Raw genomic sequence first — 21,029 nt, 5'->3', positions numbered from 1 at the left:
GCAGGTGTAGCTCAATGTTCTATGTCTGTCACTGACAGGTGCCGCAGGTCCTGAAGTGACTACAAACTCATTCACACCAGTAATGAGCCAGAACAGGTGAAGCAAATGGCCAACTTGCAGAAAGGGAGGGGGCAGCAGCTTTGCTGGACTTCAAAACACAAAAGAGGATTACAGATGACTTCTGGGTTGGGAAACAAATACCATCGTTTCACAGAAGTGTTTCACTATTCATTATTCAACCCAGTGAGATACAGAGATCGCCTACAGCTGCAGTTTCCATGTTTGGAGTATTTTTTTTGCATTTTTGTAACAGTAGCTTTCCAGAGTGCAAAAGCTGATGCCTTATGATTTCCATCTGAATGTTTAAGCAGGAGGAAGAGTTTGCCCTCAGACTTTCCAATGAAAAGCCCCTCAGAAATGCCTTTGCTTGCTCATCAAACTGTGCACTTGAACTTGCCCCTGGCAGGATCAACATCAGAAACAACTCCAATGGGGCAGATGATTTTTTTTTAATCCACATGTGCAATATAAAGAAGGTACACTTTAATATGATCCAGGCACGTATTTACCTTTGTACAAACAAGTTAAAAAAAAAAAATCCACATTGTCATGTTGTTACTATTCATAGTTTTTCATAAATGTCCAGTTTGCAATAAAGTGTATTTAGAAACAAAGTCTTCCACCAGGTCTCCCTGCAACATCTTCATAGCTCGCCAGTGAATGCTCCCACAGTTCTCTGGTTTGCCTTGGGGATGACTTAGCTCCTCTTTGATGTAATCCAGCCAGAGATCTTTCAAAGAAAAACAGAAGTTCTGGTTAGATTTTGACTGGATATTATTTAACAAACATACCCACCCTAACCTAGAAACCCTCTTTTTGCAAGTGCCTTTGATGTTAATGCAGTGAGGTTTACTTTGTGAGACTAAAACCCCCAGCCCCTTGAGGACCAAAAGCCTGGTGTCTATTCTTAGCTAGAACAGGGAGTCCTAAGAAAAATACAGCAGCAATCGAGCTGTTTGCTTTCTTACAAAGAATACTGCAGAAATCTTGATTATAAAAACATAGCTCCATATTGTTCACAAAACCAAATCAAAGGTGATGCAAATCCCTTATACCAGCCAGTGTCAAAACCTTATTTGCTGTAGTTCTGCTGGAGCCATCCCACTGTAACAACGACCCTGGACTGAAAGCGAAGGGTCACTGCAGTGTCGTGCGCTTAATGGCACAGAAGAAGCTCACTCCATGCTGCATGACAGCAACAAGGGCAGAACAAACAGCTGCCTTTTGAAAAGGATGGAAACAAAGGAGGCAGCGCTGAAGGAACAAATAAATAAATAAAATCTCCTTACCAGGATCTGTTGAACCAAACTCTCTCAAGGCACGTTCATAGTATTCTCTCAGATGAATCATTTTGCAGGACTCCTAACAAAGGAAGGTATTAAAAGGCCATTTATTTTGTACAGAAGTGAATCTGCAGCTTGATTAGATTCTTACAAAGAAGGAGAGTCACGGTAATTACACGCGCACACGCACACTGCCAAAGATTAGTCACCATGGAACTCGGTTTTGTATTGCATGCTATGAATCAGCTTTAGAAGACAAATATGAACTGATCACAAGCTAATGACACTACTCACAAGCCCTGTGTTTCCTATTTAAACCCAAAGTTAGAAGTGTCTTTTACAAATACAAGGCACTAATTGGATATTCATCAACTTACTTGCTCCTTTTCTATCTGGATCATCTTCCTGAAGAAGTCAAGTGAAAATGGACGGTTTTCGCACATGCTGAAGTAAAAACATAAGTAACTTTAGACTTCAAGCCTTTTAACATATACTCCAGAACAATGAGGTTTGAGGTTTGTTACCTGGTAAAGACTTTTTTAACTTTCTTATAACCACGATTTCTGTAAGTCCAGTCAAGATACTTCTCTTTCATAGTCACAGATTCAGCAGGAGTTGTGGCATGTAAGGATCTCTGCAAGTTTAACAAGAAAAAAGCAAAGGAAAACAAATCAATCACATAAGCTACAATTAAAAGGCAACAAGGGAGAAGAAACCAACCAGATCTAGCTGAAGATGTCCCTGCTCATTGCAGGAGGGTTGGACTAGATGACCTTTAAAAGTGCCTTCCAACCCAAACTATTCTATGAAATAGCACCATCAGGCATCTGACATAACGCAGATCTCATAAGCGAGACAAAATACTGAACAAAAACATCGCAAATCATGTTTGAAAGACATTTGTTACATGTCCATCCACACACATTGTTCCCGTTTATTTACATATTGTCATAAAAAGCAGATTTTGATTAGCTAAGTACCTGGTAGAGAGTTTCTGTGTCTTCCTTGCTGTTGGTACCTTCACTCCATTCCACCCAGAGGGTCCATAATGGCAAAGAGCCCTACAACGGAAGCAGATAAGTCAAATTATTGAAATACAGTGAGTCTGATTTACAGAAACAGACTGCAACACATCCACCAGGTTCTGTATTACAGCTGCCGTAAAAAACGTCTAAGAGCCATGTCTAAAGGACAACTTTGGACTGCACACTAAAATCACTTCTCATTTCCTTCCTCACTTCCAGGACAAATGGTGCTTAGCTGGAGAGCTGCAAGATGTTGCCAGGGATGAGAGACAAGTTCTTCTGCATCATCGAACCCTGCAGTACAAAGGTAACTTCTGAGAACAAGGGGGAAAGAAACCATCACCTCCTTGTTTCCTCTCCTCACTCCTTGTGTCCAGGGTTTGAAATGGAACTATAAGAGAACACGAAGCTGATTCAAGGCTTGAAGTACCACTCATGCAAGCAATGTACCAGGACAGCGAAGAAAAGGACACACATTTTTCAAGACACAAAGAATACCAGCTGACTGCTAGAAGATTATGCAAAATGTCACTTGTGAGCATTCAGACTGTGAATATGAAGCAAATTTGCAATTTGCTAATTCTCCTGAACGTCTTGTCCATGTGAAATGTCAAGTTCTTATTTCTGACCTAAAAAATGGTAAAATTGTTAGGAACTCTGAATGCATTGTAAGTCTATAAAACCAGCACAGACCTTAGATTTCACGTGCTTAATGGCTTCTTCAAAACACTGGGTCACACAGTCACTCTTCAGTTGGATCAGCACCTGCAGCCTCATGTGCCACATTTCCACGGACTGGCTGAAGCGCTCAGTTGCAGCAGCTGCCGCCTCCATAGCCGTCTCAAAGAGCTTGGACTCCAGTAACAGCTGAAGCTAAAACCCAGCAGACACAGCTCATCAGCACAAGACATTTGTAATACCTTCTTAAAGGCAAGGCCTTGATCAAAATATTGCCCACTTTTCTATCCACTCAAAATGGTACAGACAGGCACACAAGCAATGCAGGACAGTACCACAATCTATTTTTCTGTGTCAGCTCTTACCCACTGCTTATAGAGAGCTTCTGGCAGCAAACTGGACTCATGGGCTTTGCTGAATACACTCAGTGTTCTCTCCAGCCTCTAGAACCAACAGAGAAGAAAAAGTAAAGAAAATAAGGATTATTCCTGCATATACCAGACCCCAGCAACACAAGAAGCCCAGTGGATTAGTGTACCCACATGTCACTGAATACGAGTTACATATCTAATGCTTTAGGTACCTACATACATTCCAAGATGAACAGGAAATTTGAGCATTTGAATTACACTCCCCCCTGAAGGAATAAATGAACAACATACCAATGTTTTTTTACGGTATTAAAAGTCAACCAAACTGCACAGAATTATTAGTTAATTCATTGTGTCACACTCAAGCATGGATACATAATTAAGGCACCTACGTGCCAGCACCAAACTTAGACTTATTTGCAAGAGTCATTTTAATTCACGCTTTTATTTGAACAAGCACAGGTTTGCAGGATGGTCAGCAAACATTAGGAAGTTTGCACTCTTAACTTCCACCCAAAGAGGTCACTGCTCGTTACTAACAAGGCTGGTTTATGCCCAGGTTATCCGTGTTCAGGACACTTGTGAGCCTGATGGTAAAAGTGATCCCCTCACAGACTAAATTATTTTTAATGATGGCCACAGGTAAGTATTTCTGATAAAATGTCAAAATATATTTGCTCCTTGTCTGGTAGGTTACAAAAGTCAGTAAAATAGGGGTGATTTCTTACTATGATTTCCTAATAAACTTTTACCTTTTGCTTTAATTCTTCACTGTTTGTTTTCCTGTTATATCTCTCTAAGCAAAAAGTGATGAAGCATTTCCACATGTCCTCTGTAGAAACAAAGGCATAATATCACACCTCATAGAATCAAAAGAGTCAGCACAAATATTTGTATTTAAGGAATATAGAAAATCCAACCACTAAGTGTTCATGCCAACTTTGTTTTAAAATGTATTATAAAAGAGACCCTACATTTTTAACATTAACATCGAAAACCAGTTTCCCAGCATAAGCTGCAGCCAGTAATGCTTTCTGAAGAGCACCAAACTCTCACTTCAGTTCAGGCTTCAGCACAGTCACAACTGATAGTCCATGCACCCTTTGCCTGTTGTTTTCAATGGGCCTACAAGAGTGAGGACACTCGCAGGAAGTCGAGAAAATCCCTGTCTTCAAAGGCCACGTAAGCAGCAAGTTTGAGTCCCCTCCACAGACAGTCCCTTGAGAGCCTCCTTTGTGAGCAAGGACAACGCCAGATGTTGAAGCTGGATACCCACTCCACTGGCAACTCAACAACGTTGCTTACTCATAGATAACCACCGATATACTTGAGTTCTACAGGTTGCCATTATTTATTCTCTAGTTATAACTCCCAAACCTCTATTCATCTGCGGGATTCTATTCTCCTCATTGGTTACATCACATTAATAAAAGCAAAAAGATCAACAAAAAGCACTTTCAGCTACGCAGCTCCTTCAAGAGTATAAATGCATTGGAAAATAACCCAAATAACCCATAAAATAAATCCCAAAAAAGGTACCATCTAAAAATTGCTTGCCTTCTCTTTGGTGTGGTGGAACCTGCCAACACTTCCTTCAAGACTTTCACAGTATGCTAAAGTAGCAGGTAAGTATAATGTTTAAATGAAGGCAGAACTTTTCACCTGTTGGGACTGCTCTCACAGCCTCTTCAAAAACGGCACAGCATCGCTCCTCTCTCTGGGCCATTTCAGATACTTTCATCTGTTTTGTGGCACGTTGTGCGGCTGGCAAGGAGCCCAGCTCCAGCTCACGGCGGGCCATGTAGTCCCATGTGAGAGGATCGTCAGCGTACTTGTTCTGCAAACTAAACACACCATGTCTGTAACAGCCCTGAACCACCATTCTGCTTTCACAAGTTAAGTTTAGAAGGGTTCTTATATTGGCATATAAACATACTGAATTTCCAAACAGTCGAATGCCAGAGAAGAAACATTTTATCATTCCACAAGAGAGAAAAAATATTAGTCTATTTTGCATGGTTTGGTTTTTGGTTTTCTGTATGGATATTCTCCACTAAGATCATGAAGTAGACAGGCAGCTCTTGAGAGAGATCTTTCGAGCAGAGAGATCTTCTCTTAGCAGCTTCTCAAAGCCTCTTCTGAAGTTAGATCCAAGTATCCTTTTCTAAAGAGCATACTTGCCTCATGTTTTGTTTTTCTTAATGGATTAACATTGTTTCCCTAGAGAAAAAGCTTTTAGTTGTTAACCTGTCAACTCACTATAGAGAAGTTACTACAAAAAAAACAACACCCCCCTCCCCATCCATACAACCCAAACCCACACCTCACCTTTCGAGAATTTCTTTTTGCAAATCTTGGGTGAAATCAAAGAGCTTTGCAATAGAAAGCACAGCCAGATGGAACTCAACACCTACATTTCAAGAGAAAAAAAAAAGGCTATCAAGTGGAATATTGGATCCATTGCACTTCGCATTTCTGGGTCTTTGCAAGCTTTTGTCAAGGCACAGCGAACATTTAAGTGCCTAGATAGACACCCTTATCTATTAATCTCAGTGTTCCACCCATATGATAAGCCATATGTTTGGATGTTAATTGCCTGACTATATTCTTCACCACCACATGTTGCCCAGTTACAAAAGAAAGCCGTGAGAGGCAGGACATTCCAGACTCCAAAGTGATAAACCAGTCCTGCCGTGCTTACAGATCCTTCCAGCTTGGTTCCACTTACACCACAGCACTTCCTCTACTCCTTTGAATCTAGCTCATTAGTTGTGATCTGACGTTCAGTAAACAACAAAGCAAAAAGATGTGTAATTCTGAACTGTCCTCCCTTTGGTTTTTTTAAGCAAACAAACAAGTTTTGAGACTGTAAGCCCAGCACCTATGCTGCTTCAGCCCAAAAGCTACTGTACTGGAGGAGGTGTCAGCCTGCAGAACAGCTATGAAATCAGAATTACCAGCACTATTAATTCATACCTTAGTATTATCTGGTTCTACTGAAGAAACGGTATTGTTGAAAATATCTTAGCGTGTGCACTAGAGCTAAGTCTCTGTTACCTACTGGACAGCTGAGTTAAGGTTCACAATTTTCCTACTGAATAAATACAAGACATATTAAATCACCTTTAATTTTCTGAGCAGCCTCCCTGTAGATAATGCGAGCCATCTCCCCGTTGAGAATCTCTTCAGAATAATTGAATTCCCCCTGCAATATCAAGCATGAAGTAATTGAAAATATAGTTTCCTTTCTCAGCTACCATTTTTGCAAACAAGGAAAGAACATCAGATAAAGATATTAACACTTTTCTTCTCTAAATCTATCTTTAACCAATTTGCACAAGTCAACTGGATAGTAAATTTAACTATTCCTTTCCAGAAATTACCATTAATTCTCAAACTGGGGGATGTAACTTTACAAATGTATATAAAAATCCATGTGTGAAGTATTTAAGCTGAGCAACAGCCAACACTTGAAAAGCTTAACAGGGGCACAGGACATGAACAAAACCTTTCACTAAGCTGTTCTCAAACAAACCGTTAAGACAGATCCCTTGAAACTCTGCATTCAAATGTGTGATCTTAACTAAGTTTAGCTGACCTACCAAATCCATCTTTGCTTGTTCAAATGCTTTCTTTTCCTTCCTCTGTTTTTCAGCATTCATCAGCTCCATTCTGAAATACTGTAAGAGAGAGAGAAGAAAATCATTGCAGAGTGGGGATAAATCATAAAACATCTAAGTCCTGGAGCCTTGGTTTTCAAAGGATTGTGCATACAGCCATCTGCCCTACATATTTACTCTGAAATTTCTCACATGTAGAAATTACCACTTTCCAGTCATTCTTTATACCTGAACTTGCCCTCGAAGAAGGGCCGGAGCTAATCCAGAGGGCCATGTCCTAGCAGAGCTCACAATACTTCAGAACATAATTCGGAGACGTTTATCTATAAACAGTATAAACCCCTCACTTTCCATACACAAATACAAGATTTTCTAAACAACTGAAAAATGCTACTAGTACAAACTACTTTTTTTTTTTAATCAAAATCTTTTTGACATTTCCCCACTGATGAGGAAAAAAGTTTTTTCCAGTTTCTCAGACTGATCTGAGAAATACGCTGCAGTGATTTGCTCTGATTGATCAAATAACTGGTCATAGAAGAAAACCAGGAACTCACTTCTTGATAAAGTTTTGGGCACTCTGGGTGGAAGCGCAGAGCACGAAGGAACAAGTGCCTGGCGCTTTCTGACGAGAGTTGTGTCTCCATTTCCCATTTTGCTGCCATGATCCACAGTGCTGCAACAGACAATACAAATAAATTCTTTCTAAGGTAAAGCAAGCAGCTGGTCATAAGAACCCATTCTGAAGTTGCACGGGTTGTTTTTGTTCGATGTATCCACTCCAACACAACTTATGAGCTCAAAACAGAATAAGACTAATTATCTCCTGTGTAAAACCGAGTTATAGGACTAAAGGCAAAGCAGATCCAGGAAGTTTAATCTGGTGTAACTACAGATCCAATGATGTATAATGATTTCTTCAAAAGCCAAAAAGCGGTCTTGAGTATTCAACATCTCCTGCCTCTGAAACATTCACCTAGGCCCCAGTCTGCCTGGAAAATGGTCCTTCAGAGCACGGGGACTCCTGCTTCCCAGCCTTTGATTGCTCAGCACAACCCAGCCAGAGCCCTTCTCAGCAGCAAGGCAAAGAAAGGGGAGTAGGAACTTTCATCCCAATAGTTTGAACCGAGATCTACAAGAACTTAAACCAACACTGAACAATCTATACTCAGTCATTTATGCAGCACTCGCCATTGTTTTATTTACCTGGTTTATTGGGATGAATCGCCAACATGGAAGAAAACACCTTGCTAAGCTGATGTTTTGCATTCTGAAAAGGAAGAAGTTTTGTTTTACCCACTCTAGTACCAAACTGAACCACCAGCACCAAAGTTTCATTATGAAAGGTTACAAGTTGTAATGTAATTGCACTGGAAAAGACATTTCTCTGCTACTTTATCTTCAGCTAAAAGTTTCTCATATTTGTTCAATACTGACCAGCTTTCAAATGTCGCCAGACTAGATTAAAATAGTTAACGCAAACCTTTTCAACTACACAACTAACACAAGTGACCTCTTTGGAGGTACAGACTGCATTTTCCTTGGCCACTTGCATTACTATGACATGGTCACCTTCTTCAGTGCAGGAAGGACAACCACTGAATGCTAATAATAATGTGAAAACTTGCACAAGTAAGCTTACAGAGTACTGAATTGACAGCATAACATTTCATACCAATTCATTCCCAGTCAAATTCTACACTTAAATACATCAGTGACAATCCCAGGCAGCTCCAATAATACCATCAAAGTTATTTCAGTAGTACAGCACGTGGCAATAAAGTTCGTACCCATCTTGTAATTCAAGTTCCAGATGCCTGATTAAACATCAATCCAGTACCTCAAATAAGATTATAATTTTGAAAACTCACCCACTGCTTGCAAAATGCGACATGCGAAAGCCAAAGCTGGACATCATCCTGTTGGAAATGCAAGGGGAAAGAATCAACCTTAGAATAGGCAAGCACAAAAATCAAAGGGCATTTTTCAACCTATCAGGACAAATAAACATACTTACTTTCCATTTTCCTATAGCACGGTTGAAGAGGCAATGGACTCTATGCAGAATAGAGTTCTCAATTTCATCCTTCTTAAACGAATATCCAATGCGCTAGGAGGAAAAAAAAATATTAATTTTATTGCAATACAGAATTTGTTATAAAGTATTTTCCACTCAAATTTACACACTTACTGCTCTTCTTTTCTTGATCAGTTCCAGCAGATTAATTTCATACTGGAATGAGAAGAAAAAAACATTTAAAAGCAAATGAGAAGACGCAAAACATTAAGGAAAAAAATAGAGATCCAAGTTCTTGATAGTTAATCAGATGGACAATAAAAATTACATGCAGGAAAGCATTTTTTTTTGCCAGATCACCACATTTTTAAGGCTAACTGAAAGCTAAGCTTGAGTATTTGTATTGCACGTGATATTTCAGACTTGAGCTGTTAGGACCCCATGTATTCTTAGAACAGTAACGCACAAACCCAACTTCTAACACCACAAAAAATTAATTGTGTTTAACTACAATTTGCACAGCACATCAGGGAACTGGAGCCTCTGCATCCCTGGAGAGAGGAGAAACTATAGGAAAAGATCACAAGGAAGAAGATTCTCATCCCAGACTCAGCCACCAACTCCTGGCTACACTTCATGCTCTGGCGCGTCTTAATAAACCACGTAGGAGAGAGGAGAGGCCTCAAGAAGCAACTTGTTTCCTACGTAACTACAGAATCACCTAATGTCTAACCGAGCTGGACCTACAGCGGCAGTCAGCAATCTCTGCTAATCAGCAAAGCCCACCTGGATATAATTAATGAAATCCTCCTTCCGCAGTGCTCTCCGCTGGATCTTGTACTCCAGCGCCGAGGCTTTCCTCAGGACGGCCCTGCGGGGAGCGCGGATCAGCACCGCGGGGATCGCTGCCCCTCGCCGGCCACCCGGTCTCGCCGGCCACCCGGTCCCGCCGGCGCGGCCCCCGCCCCGCTCACCTGACCTCCCTACGTGTGAACAGCCCGACCCGCTCCAGCTGCTCCAGCTCGGGGACTCGGTCCTCCAGGCGCTGCTCGGTGCGCTCCGCCATGGCTGCGACGGCCCCGGCGCCACACGCGGCCGCTTGGCCCCGCGCCGCTTCCGGCCGCGCCGCGTCGCTCTGCCGCCCCCTGGCGGCCGGGCGGGGAAACCGCAAAAGCCCGCCGAGGAAATTTCTAAAAGATGGTCATGGGATATCACAGAATCACAGAATGACGGAGTGTCAGGGGTTGGAAGGGACCTCTAAAGCTCATCCAGTCCAATCCGCCGCCGGAGCAGGAACACCCAGATGAGGTTCCACAGGAAGGTGTCCAGGCGGGTTTGAATGTCTGCAGAGAAGGAGACTCCACAGCCTCTCTGGGCAGCCTGGTCCAGCCTCTGGCACCCTCACTGAGACGAAGTTTCTTCTCAAATTTACATGGAACCTCCTGTGTTCCAGTTTGCACCCATTGCCCCATGTCCTACCATTGCTTGTCACCAAGAAGAGCCTGGCTCCATCCTCATGACACTCACCCTTTCCATATTGATCACCACGAATGAAGTCACCCCTCAGTCTCCTCCAAGCTAAAGAGCCCCAGCTCCCTCAGCCTTTTCTCCACTCTCTTCAGCATCTTTGTTGCCCTGCGCTGGACTCTCTCCAGCAGTTCCCTGTCCTCCTGGAACTGAGGGGCCACAACTGGACACAATATTCCAGGTGTGGTCTCACCAGGGCAGAGTAGAGGGGCAGGAGAACCTCTCTGACCTACTGACCACCCCCTTCTAACCCACCCCAGGTACCATTGGCCTTCCTGGCCACAAGGGCCCAGTGCTGGCTCATGTTCACCCTGCTGTCCCCAGGACCCCCAGGTCACTTTCCCCTACACTGGGTCATAGGTCATTCCCCAACTTACACTGGAACCTGGGGTAATTTACGAAAGTTGCTTTAAATGCTTATTATTCACAGAGGTGTCTCGTGCTTGTGGTTTGGGTTGTTGCTGCCATCGCTGAGCTGGAAACACCTTCAAACTCTCCCTGCCCCGCTACAGGAGCTGGGTCACTGGAGAAGAGGCAACGGAGCAAGGGCAAGAGCAGCCATGGCACAGCAGTTTTCATACCTAAGAGCCAACCAAAAAAGCTGTGGGTGATGTTTCCCTTGTGTTAATAGTAGAACAGCTTAAGAAGTGTTGCCAAGCATGGAGCGAGAACCTGACTCCTGCTAAAAACATGCATACAGCAAAACGCAAGAACTATGAAGAAGAGCTGTAATTTTTTTTACCCTCTATGAATTGGATTTACGGTGGCTTTTCTCAAACTTGGGTGCCAGTTAAAGAAAAAACCTGATTCTTAGTGGGAGAGGTTTAGCAACTTCTCACTCTGACAGGAAATAGTGACACTGTTTTCCAAGAAGTGATCAAAACCAGAAAGCTACCAGGAAATTTCAGAGTTCACCTCCCATTGAGTTCAGCTTTGTAAAGCAGCACGACAGGTAATTCTCCTCAAAGTGGTGCATAAGAGTATTATTCATCATCATCAGTAACATTTATTAATTATGTTGGGTTTGATTTCTTTTTCATATGCACCAGCTCAAACTGATTCTTGTGTAAGCACGCGGACTTCACTAAATCGGTACTTAAGGAGGATGATACTGGGTATGGAAAGCAGCATTAGTTTACCGAATCGCTAAGCAAGAATATGGTTGGAACTACTACGCTTGATTGTTTAACGCCATTTATTTTGATATTTCTGCATCTGATTGCATGATTTTATGCTATGAAAACATTCTGTATGTAGAGCTTATGTGCCAGGGTGCACTTAGATCACAACAGGTAAACGCGAACATCACATGCAGCGTAGGGGTTCAAAGTTTAAAAGGCAGATATCGGTCATTACCTGGAAACCTCAGGGAAACTGTATTTGTCTTCTTGCTCTCCTCATTCTTCAGACACTAAGCTCTCCTTTGGCTGAAAAACAGTAGTAGAGACAAAAAACATAAACAAGAGTCTTCTTCTGAAACTTTATGGCTGATCATTCTATCAGTCTGAAAATACTGGGTTTGATCAACCCACTGCTGGCACCTGCAGTCCGTACGGACCTTGGAAACTGAAAACCCACCACCAAACAACTCATGACTCATTTTAATGTCAGCGATGGAGAAGTATGTGGACCCTGAGGGGCAACAGCAACCTCCACCTTGAATTGTGTCTTCAGGAGAATTCAGCCATATGCACATGTCTACAACAGGTCTTTGCCATGTGAGAGTTATTCACACACTCTCCACAGCCCCAGAACAATGTGTGTCCAACAACGCCTCTCCGGGCATTAAATCCCTTGTTAGCACTTGTCAAAGCACCACAATATCACCCGCTAGAAGCACACAGGCACAGCACAAACCACTCCGCAGGACCCATCACCGTGCGGCTCAAAGGAAGAAAGAATGGTGCGCGTCAAAACAATAGACTCCCCGAGATTCTAGTTTAAGGGCCCAGTATTTCCCACCCAAAAACACAGGCACAGAGTGAGTAACAATAAGATTTAAAATATTTAACTTGTTGATGACCTCACAGGATGATTTACAAATTAAGTAGATCAAAAACCAATTGAAAACATTTTCTGCTCTCTCAGCTATCCCTCCTCTCCTGTAAATGGAAAGTGTACAAAAATAAAAATGCCTTTCCTTTTCTTCTCCCGGCAAAACAATCCTTAGTACAATTAACATAACGGACTGTCAAAAGTGTTCAAACCAAAGTGACAAATGCCGTGAGTGGCAGGCAAGCCCAGCCCGACCCACCAGAACACTGCACGCTGGATTTGTCATGCAAATCAAAATGGAACCTGACATGCTCTTTGTTCATTTTCCTTTCAAAAAATCTACTTTAAATGCCTCCCATGTGCCTTGTTTTGGAAGCTGACATTCCAAATGCATCAGCGCAAATTAAGGGAGGGATCCATTACCGATAAAGACGTTGCGATGCAGAGAGTTTCACCAAATCTTATTGGGAAGGCTGGAGGGACAACGGCTGAGCTGGCACCTGTGGGGTCACTGTGCTGCCGCTGCTCCTCTCTGAAGCCTCTTCTCAAAAACTCCATCAGCAGGTCCTTGCAGGAGAAGTTCTGGGAAGCTTTCGACGCTTAATATTTATAGATCATAGTCTGCAAGCAATGGATATGTTGCTAATTTAGAGTAATAACAGCGGTTTTGCTTTAAGTCTTGCCCCTGTTAAAATGCATGACGGTTAATGTCCATAAGGCAAATATTTAAATTATAAATTGATTTAGATATATCTTATTTATTTCTGCTATTTTGCTGCCTGAGTGCATAAATTACAGCTTTTTATAAGATGCCACCAGATGCACAGTATTTTACAGTTAACTTATGCTATATAAAGATGCCTTTTAAACAATTGAGAGTGGTGTTCTGACCTCATGAAAGTATTTGGGAAACTTCCACTGACTTCAGTGGTTCATCCTTAGGGACTCATTTTTAACAAAGCCCTCAAAGTGTTTAGTGAGCGTGCGGGGCTTTGCTTTAAAAATATATGAACACATCTGCTAATAAAGCAGCTTGGAATTTACTCTCAAAAATAGACTAACCCAAACTTTGGACTACATTAACTTCCCTAGTTTTGTAATTAAAACAGTTTACATGATGGTTTGGTTTTGCCTCTGCCAAAACCAGCAGTCAATCTGCATAAACTGGTTTCACCACTGCATTTCCACTCTGAGCCTCCAAAAAATTATATTTAAGACTATGCAATCAGTCGGCTGGGCTGCTCCATACCTCCACTAACACTGGTACATGTACCCGTCCTATCCAGTTGTTGTTTTTTCCATTCCGATAGACAAATGCTTGTTTTTGTCAATGCATTGCAGCTTGTTGGCCTTAGCCTGCAGCATTTGGTCTGAATGCTTCCAAGAATTTCATTAACTCATTTCTCTCTTCTTCAGCTATTATTAGTAAAAAAAAAAATTACATACACGTTTTCATTCAATGCCTTAACAGAACTATTATCTGACAATTTACTCTAACATATAGTATTTTAAAATAAAAGGCAAGAACTTTACTTTCTCCTCTACATTGGCTGTGAACTCGAATTTTTATGAATGAGATTTTCCCTGTTACTCAACTCATTTTGAGGCATTCTGGTTCTCACTTGCCCCAAGATTTGAACATCTACATGCGGGGAATTTTCAGTGAAGGGGAGTGATGCCTCTGGAATGGTTTCCCTGCCAATTCACATCTGGTACTCAGTACAAGATCCATCTGCTCATTCAGGGTCTCCAGAGGCTTATACAGTAGTGGCTGTAAGTACAGCTTTTAATTCGATTTTGTCGTTTGGCTGGTTAGTGAGTAGTTGACAGTCTGTCTAAAGGCAGCAGGGCAGTTGTAATGAGTCAGTCACCATATTCTAGTTGCCAATTCATAATCCAGCAACTGACAGTCACATTTCAACAATTTAAAACTATATCAGTCATCTCCTCCATACTCCCAAATTGCCAACACCACAACATCTCTTGCTTAATTACATTTAATTTAGTATTATTTCTTGCACGCACATTTGTACTTAGGAGTGTTGCCAGAGCTCTGTAGAGCAGAGTTGTGCTAATCTTACTTTACCTCACTAACCTGTCTGGGTTCAAAGAGAGGTGAAATTGTGGCATGGCCTCAGGTGCCCTAGTTCTACCATAAGTAATAAGGCAGGAAAAGATAGAGCTTCCTCGGGCCAAAGCCTCGCATCTTTTAAATGCAAAGATGTTAGCATCAGCACCAATTAATCTGGCATGCCAAAGGGCATTAATTATGCCACATACAGGTTTATTTCGCTTTCCAAAAAGTGGGATTAGGATTGGCCTCCTGCTATGTTTCTCACCTCCTTCTGCGGAGATGATAAAAGTACTTTGACCACACTCATGGCAACAACCGATCAAATTATTAATACTTCTGGAGTATGGATAATTCAGATTATGGTGTGCAGAATCATACACCCCAAGCAGCATCCTGAAAACAAGATAAACTCTTGCAAAAGCCTTCTGAAGCAACACCTTGTATATAAACCCACAGAGAACATGTTAACTTTGGTATGAAACAGTTAGATAAGCTCTCCCATGTGTGAATTTTCTATACCTGTGCTAACTAGAAAAGATTTGGAAATAAGATCTGCCCTGATCTTATCATTTAAGTAATTCCTGATGATAAAATTCATAATTTTTATCTTATTAACCTGCACGCAGTTTAGCCCCAAAAGAAAGAACTGATCTCTGTTAAAACCTATCCCTTACTTAAAGCTGAAATTAATTTGTTTCATTTTACTATCTATTGGCATATTCATTGGCCCTCCTGTATTTTTCTGTTTGGTTGATTGAAGCTTTCATTCTTGCACTGTCAACAGACTCTTTGGTGAGAATCTTCTGTTTATATCTGTAACTGCCTTAACTCTCACATCTTCCCAGCAGTTTCTCTTCGATCTCTGCATTTCTGAGTTTAGTCATTAAGTTTATATCAGAAGTTTTTTAGTTGCCGTATCTTTCACAGTTTCCAGGACTCAATTAAGAGAACACAAATCCCGAAAGTTCACTTAGAATTGATAGCTTTGCTGGATCTCTGAAATTACAGTATGAACTAGCATGTTTCCTATTCCATTTCCATGTATTAAGCATTATATGTCAAGACGTGGCTTTTTTCCCCCTGTGGATTTTGTTTGGAATCATATATTAAGCATATTGTAGCGTGGGTGGGGATTTTTCTTTTTTATTTAATCACTGTAGGAAAGTAATGAAGAATAATGACGAGTATATAGAAGTAGTATATAATGAAAAATATATTAAAACATCACTAAGAGAACTCCAAGAAACAACCCCTGAGTACACATTTCTACTAAGTAATAATAACTAATAATTATCACTTGTTCACCATGTGAATGCAGAAGATAGGTGACTCGGTGCAAAACACACTGCGCATTCACTTTTCACTCTCTGCAGTAACTCCAGACATGTAAGTGACCTGCTCGCTGAAAGCTGCGCATTGTGGGTGCATTAAGATTCTCTGAGGGCCAAGTTCCTTGAGTACCGTGCCCTGGAATACATTTGAACAACTCTGTACAAAAGCAGTTCCCAGCCAAACCGATGAATGAGAATCACAAGTGGCTGCTCTGTCAATCTTCCACACATGCTGCATTCAGGGCTGCACATCAGGACACTCGGGTTGCTGTGTAAGATCTCAGCTCCTCTCTTTGCCATGCTTCAGGGCAGTTGTTCCCTTACAGTAAAGTTTGTCTTTTCTCAGTTCCCTGCTTACAAAAACAGGGCAGCACTAGACACTGGCATGCAGAAAAGCAAACTGAAACTGAGAGCTACCAGCCCAACGGCAATCTGATCCTGCCACCCTAAAAATACCCAGCACTTGCCTGCCCGTTCTTGCACCGTTAACCAGAAAGCTGGAGCTACTCCCTTCCTCCAGTTGCAATATTAGGTAGCCTCTGTTTACAAGAGACTGGGAAAACACGAAGTGGGAGTTGACTTCTGCTTTCCAAGTAGGTAGGGAAGTGCTTATCTCATGATTTCCACAGCCTGTTACTGCTGATCAACATCAAATCAGGCTGAAAATAAATATGAACTGAAAAAAATGAGTCAATAACTACTGCAGAAGAAATTAACTCAGCGCCTAGTGAAGTTTATTTGTGTAAAGAAAAGAAGGGGAAGCCCCTGAAATGGATCTGTATTTGGAGTATAGCGATATAGCCGTGGGACACGTACCTTCCCATTTGTGCACAAAGTATTTTTGTCTTGGTCCTACAGCATTTGTGCGTTCTCACCTCTCACGGACAGCCTGGGTTTGGTGGGCTGGACAGGGAGAGGGCAGAACCTGGAACATGAAAACAAAGAATTTCGGATGTCACCAAAGAAGGGGAGTGTGTCAGGTCTCTTCCATGCTGGATGCCCTTGAATCCCACTGAATGTGCTCATTAGCTTGAGGCCAAAATAAAGAAATGCAGCTACCCAGAACACTTGCTGTGGATTTGTTATTCTCAGCAATGCCCCGAATAGCAAACTTTAGTTCCTTACAGACGTGACAGAACAGCGCTCCCTAATCAATACTGACACTGGCTTTCATGGTGGCCTGAATCGGTAAGTTTATACTCAGCTAGTAAGCACTATTATTACAAAGTTATATTTCAAATTAAGTTCTCAGAAATTAAGCTAGATCCGTAGTATTCTTTCTTCAGTTACTTACAATCTATATAGACAGATTTGTGTTTAAAGATGTGAGGACAACAGTGCAATTGTACAGACAGAACTTTCATTTAGACCGAGCTCCACATACAAAGGTATTTATTTCCTCTTTAAAAAAGGATTTACTTTGTAAATATTCCTGTGCTGAGATATAGTAATTTGGAGGACTGGAAGCTAGAAAGTTGTGTGGCTATAGGGGCACTACAGGTAACCAAGGAAAGCACACAGCTATGAAATAAAGAAAAAATTCATAAGTGGTAGAAAATATACACACAACAACACATTTGTGTTGCACTGTCCAGTCCCATTCAAGGCTGGAGTCTCATCCTTAGTTCCTCCGCTCACGAGCTGATCCAATTCCAAAGTCAAAGATTAATTGCCTATCTTTCTTACTCCTGCTTGGAAAGTTGCCCTCTGGCTCCTCCTCCTGGTTTTGAAATTTAGAAGGATGAAGCACCAGAAGCTTGTAAACAGTAGGGAGGAAACAGCGATAGATTTTAAGCAATAAACAGCTTTCAAGGACAAAATCGCAGCTATCCAACATTTAGGAGCCTTTCTCACACCTAATGCAACATTTGTCACCTTTTCTTGCTTCGCACAGGGTATCACTGACCCCAAGATCAACCTCTGGTCACCTGAAGATGCTCTTCATTTGGTGCACGTTGCTAGTGAGTCTACAAGCTCAGAAGACTGGCAGATACCCAGCACACCAGAAGGACCACTGGGAGTCCCCTGGTATCAGCCCGAGGGCCTGTCCTGAAGGGCTGATTCCAAACGTGTCCCCAGCCACACAGGGAAGCTGCCCGGGCTCTGGAACTTGTACTTGCCCCAGTACTCCATGGGTCCTCATCTGGCAAAGAAAGGCGGGAATAGAATCAGAGAGAAACGTTTGACATCAGACTTGAAGTCTCCCTGCACCTATGGGTGATTTCTTGTGCCATCACCTGAGGAAACTTCATGGTTAATTATGGTTAAAGCTACGGGTACCAGCAGGACCTCGTGTCCGACCCAGTATAACCGCTTTTACCACAAAAACGATACCGATTCATATGCAAGCTTCTATTTCGAATCATTTGCCTCTGAATGACCGAGCTCCTTCGGGTAGCGGAGCGGCCCCTCAGCGGCGTGGCCGGGCAGGGGGCACCTTCCCTCAGGCGAGAGAGCACCTGAGCGGCCGTGGAGGCGCCGGGACGTGCCGCGGGAAGGCGCACTGAAAGCGCGGAGCTCCGGGCAGCCCAGCGGGGCGGGCAGACCGCGGAGGAGCGGTGCGAAGGCAGGAGCGGGGGAACCGGGGCCGCGGCAGCGGCGCCCCCGGGCCGGTGAGGGGCGGCCCGCTCTACCCAGCATGCCCCGCGCCGCAGGGCGAGCGGCCCTTTCCCGCGAATTCAGTTCAAAGGCGGGGGAGGGGAGAAGCGCCAAGCGGCGGAGCGCACCGACCAACCAAACTCTTCCAGAACCATCCGTGCGTCACGCGGGGGTGGGCCCGGCGCGGGCCAATCAGGCGGTGCGGCGCCATCTTCGGAGCCAATGGGCGAGTGGGGGAGGCGGGCGCGTCGTGGTCGTCGGGTTCGGCTGGTCGTAGCGCTGAGGAGAGCGGAGCGGAGGAGACTTGGAGGAGTTGGAGCTCGGCGCTTCCCCTCCCCCCTCCTCACCCCACCCGCCCCAGCCGCCCCCTCCCTCCCCGCTCGGTCTCCGTCCTGCCGGGGCCCTCTCGGGGGCCAGGCCCATGGCTCCTCAGAAGCACGGTGGAGGCGCGGGGCCCAGCTCGGGCTCCGCTGGCGGCGCCGCCGGAGGAGGAGGAGGAGGTGGCGGCGGAGGCGGTGGCGGCGGGGGGTTCGGGGGCTCCGCCGCGGCGGCGACTCCGGGCGGTAAATCCGGTGGTGCCGCAGGCGGCGGCGGCGGCGGAGGAAGCGGTTACTCGGGCGGTTCCTCGGCCTCCTCGGCGGCGGCGGCAGCGGCGGCGGCGCTGCCCCCCGTGAAGAAGCCGAAGATGGAGCAGATCCAGGCCGACCACGAGCTCTTTCTTCAGGCCTTCGAGAGTGAGTACCGGGCCGGGGGAGGAAGTGGGGGCCCGAGCCGGCGGGACCGGCCGCGGCCGCCGCAGAAAGGGCGGGAGGAGGAGGAGGGGAGGGCTGTGGAGAGTAGGGGCTTCCGGGGGTAAACACAGCCGGGGGAGGGAAAGAGCTGTGACCGAAGGGGAGCGGGGCTGGGGGGGCCCGGCGGGGCTGGGGCGGAAGCGCGGGGCTCGGGGCCGGTGGGAGCGGCGGCCGGGGCCCGGCGGGCGGGGGTGTGTGGCTGCGCCCAGCCGATGAACTTGGTTTCTCAGTCGCAGTTCCCATCAGGCTTTCGGGGTGGCTGTTTCCCTTCCCTCCTCTCAGCCCTTGGAGGCATCGGGGAGTTGAGGACGAGGCGGCTCTCGCCTCTTTGGCGACTGCCTTTGCAGCCCCTTCCAGGGGCAGGATGGGATTAAGACTTCACTGTATTTGGGTTTTCTTTGTCTGGCAATAATTGTCCCTTAGTTGAGATTTCATATTGGAAACCGACCTTTGCGACCCCCGCATCACCCTGTGGCAGTTCCAGATAGGAGAGACCCTTGGATGTGCCAGAAAAAAGTTTATGGAAATTTGTTTAAAAGGCAGAGTGTAGCAATAAACTTGGATTGTAGAAAAAAAAAATTCTGTGCAATTGCTAGGATTTAAAGGAAATTTTTGATGCCCTACTATATACACGATGTGGTTCTGGGGTTGGTGCTGTCACTGGTCGCACTCTCTGTAGATAGTGACAGTGTTTGAGAAAGTGTTGGAGTTTTTGGTGGTGTCTCAAATGCTTGGCAATGTGGAGTCCTTTGAACCTTAGCCTTGTTAGCAAAGCTCCATGTTCAAGAAATACTATGCTGCAAACAGGTCAAGTCGCAAATGAGTTTTAAGAGGTTTGTTCGGTGTTTGAGATGGCGAAAAAATATTCTCTTGCCCATGTCTCAGTCCGTCAGACAAGGGACGGACACATCAGGTGGGGATCGGGACTCAGTCACAGCGTAAATGTGTCATAGCGCGTTAACTTCCTAGTGTGAATATTATGGGAAAACTGTAATAGATAAATACCGGATTAAAAAAATCTAACACATGTAGGATTGAATCACGTTCTTCATGAATGTTTTTGTCCCTTTTCAAGGTCATATGCTGGAAAAAGATAAAGCTTTATTTTGAGCTTTTGCTGAGTAATACGGACTTGTGAAAGTGTGTCTGTCTGCAGGTTGAGAAGTGTGTTTCAGAAATTTTTTACTTGGGAAAACGGATGTTGAAGCAGCGGTGTGCAGTCTTTAAATTAAATGACATCCTTGTGAATGTCATTTAATGTTTTCATACATTTCTAAATTATAATCTTACCCTTTTTTTGAGACTACGGAACTGATGTTTCTTGAAAGCTGTGAATATTCTGTACTTTCAATTTCTAGCAAAGGGCATGTTTCTTCATTTCTTTCTTGGCTATCTTTTATCTTGATTTGAAAAATACAAATTTTATTCTGATAATTTGCATTGATTAGAATTTTACTGGTTTTTGTCAGGCTTCTGAAAGGAAATACTGGGATTATTTTAACATTTCCTTCTCTAATAACAGATTCTTTGGAGTCTTACATTCGTAAGTGTAGAAGTAAGGCTGAATCTCATCTTTAAAAAGAGATAAGGGATGCTTTCCATTTTTGCTTCTAATCACAGAGTTCCCTAAATTTCAATAAGGTGTCTGACTATTTGAAA

General features: G+C 43.7%; 2 protein-coding genes and 1 long non-coding RNA gene across 3 annotated transcripts in view; 1 reads left to right on the top strand and 2 right to left on the bottom strand.

Annotated features, from left to right (window-relative positions):
• Window positions 1–490: 490 nt before the first annotated feature.
• On the bottom strand, window positions 491–10,180 carry UTP6 (UTP6 small subunit processome component). Its single transcript, XM_065852213.2, has 19 exons — window positions 10,029–10,180; window positions 9,841–9,925; window positions 9,229–9,270; window positions 9,055–9,147; window positions 8,909–8,956; window positions 8,244–8,307; window positions 7,595–7,713; window positions 7,020–7,097; window positions 6,541–6,622; window positions 5,746–5,827; window positions 5,080–5,261; window positions 4,170–4,249; window positions 3,412–3,489; window positions 3,062–3,241; window positions 2,324–2,404; window positions 1,868–1,977; window positions 1,721–1,787; window positions 1,350–1,422; window positions 491–790 (listed from the first exon to the last, which is right to left on the bottom strand). The coding sequence occupies exons 1-19, from the start codon at window positions 10,118–10,120 to the stop codon at window positions 633–635; spliced, it is 1,794 nt and encodes a 597-aa protein (XP_065708285.1). The 5' UTR covers window positions 10,121–10,180; the 3' UTR covers window positions 491–632.
• A 1,599-nt stretch (window positions 10,181–11,779) lies between these two features.
• On the bottom strand, window positions 11,780–18,948 carry LOC136109494 (uncharacterized). The gene is made up of 3 exons (XR_011741819.1): window positions 16,798–18,948; window positions 13,000–13,197; window positions 11,780–12,008 (listed from the first exon to the last, which is right to left on the bottom strand). It is a non-coding gene; the product is annotated as an uncharacterized lncRNA (long non-coding RNA).
• The window catches only part of SUZ12 (SUZ12 polycomb repressive complex 2 subunit), a 23,451-nt gene continuing 21,208 nt past the window's right edge, over window positions 18,787–21,029 (top strand). Inside the window, 2 exon segments of the mRNA XM_065852212.2 lie at window positions 18,787–18,863; window positions 18,865–19,313. Coding sequence (XP_065708284.1) covers window positions 18,802–18,863; window positions 18,865–19,313 — 511 coding nt within the window. The 5' untranslated portion in view covers window positions 18,787–18,801.

Source organism: Patagioenas fasciata, chromosome 18 (assembly GCF_037038585.1).
Source record: "Patagioenas fasciata isolate bPatFas1 chromosome 18, bPatFas1.hap1, whole genome shotgun sequence".
Taxonomy (NCBI): Eukaryota; Metazoa; Chordata; class Aves; order Columbiformes; family Columbidae; genus Patagioenas; species Patagioenas fasciata.
This window is presented reverse-complemented; position numbering and strand designations above follow the sequence as displayed.

What these genes read in the sequence shown, in the direction of transcription:
- UTP6 (XM_065852213.2), bottom strand. Translation starts at nt 10,120, where the DNA reads ATGGCGGAGCGCACCGAGCAGCGCCTGGAGGACCGAGTCCCCGAGCTG. An exon ending in TTCACACGTAGGGAGGTCAG is followed by an intron (nt 9,926 to 10,028) that starts GTGAGCGGGGCG and finishes CGCTCCCCGCAG; the next exon opens with GGCCGTCCTGAGGAAAGCCT. An exon ending in GTTTGGTTCAACAGATCCTG is followed by an intron (nt 791 to 1,349) that starts GTAAGGAGATTT and finishes TTTCTTTGAAAG; the next exon opens with ATCTCTGGCTGGATTACATC.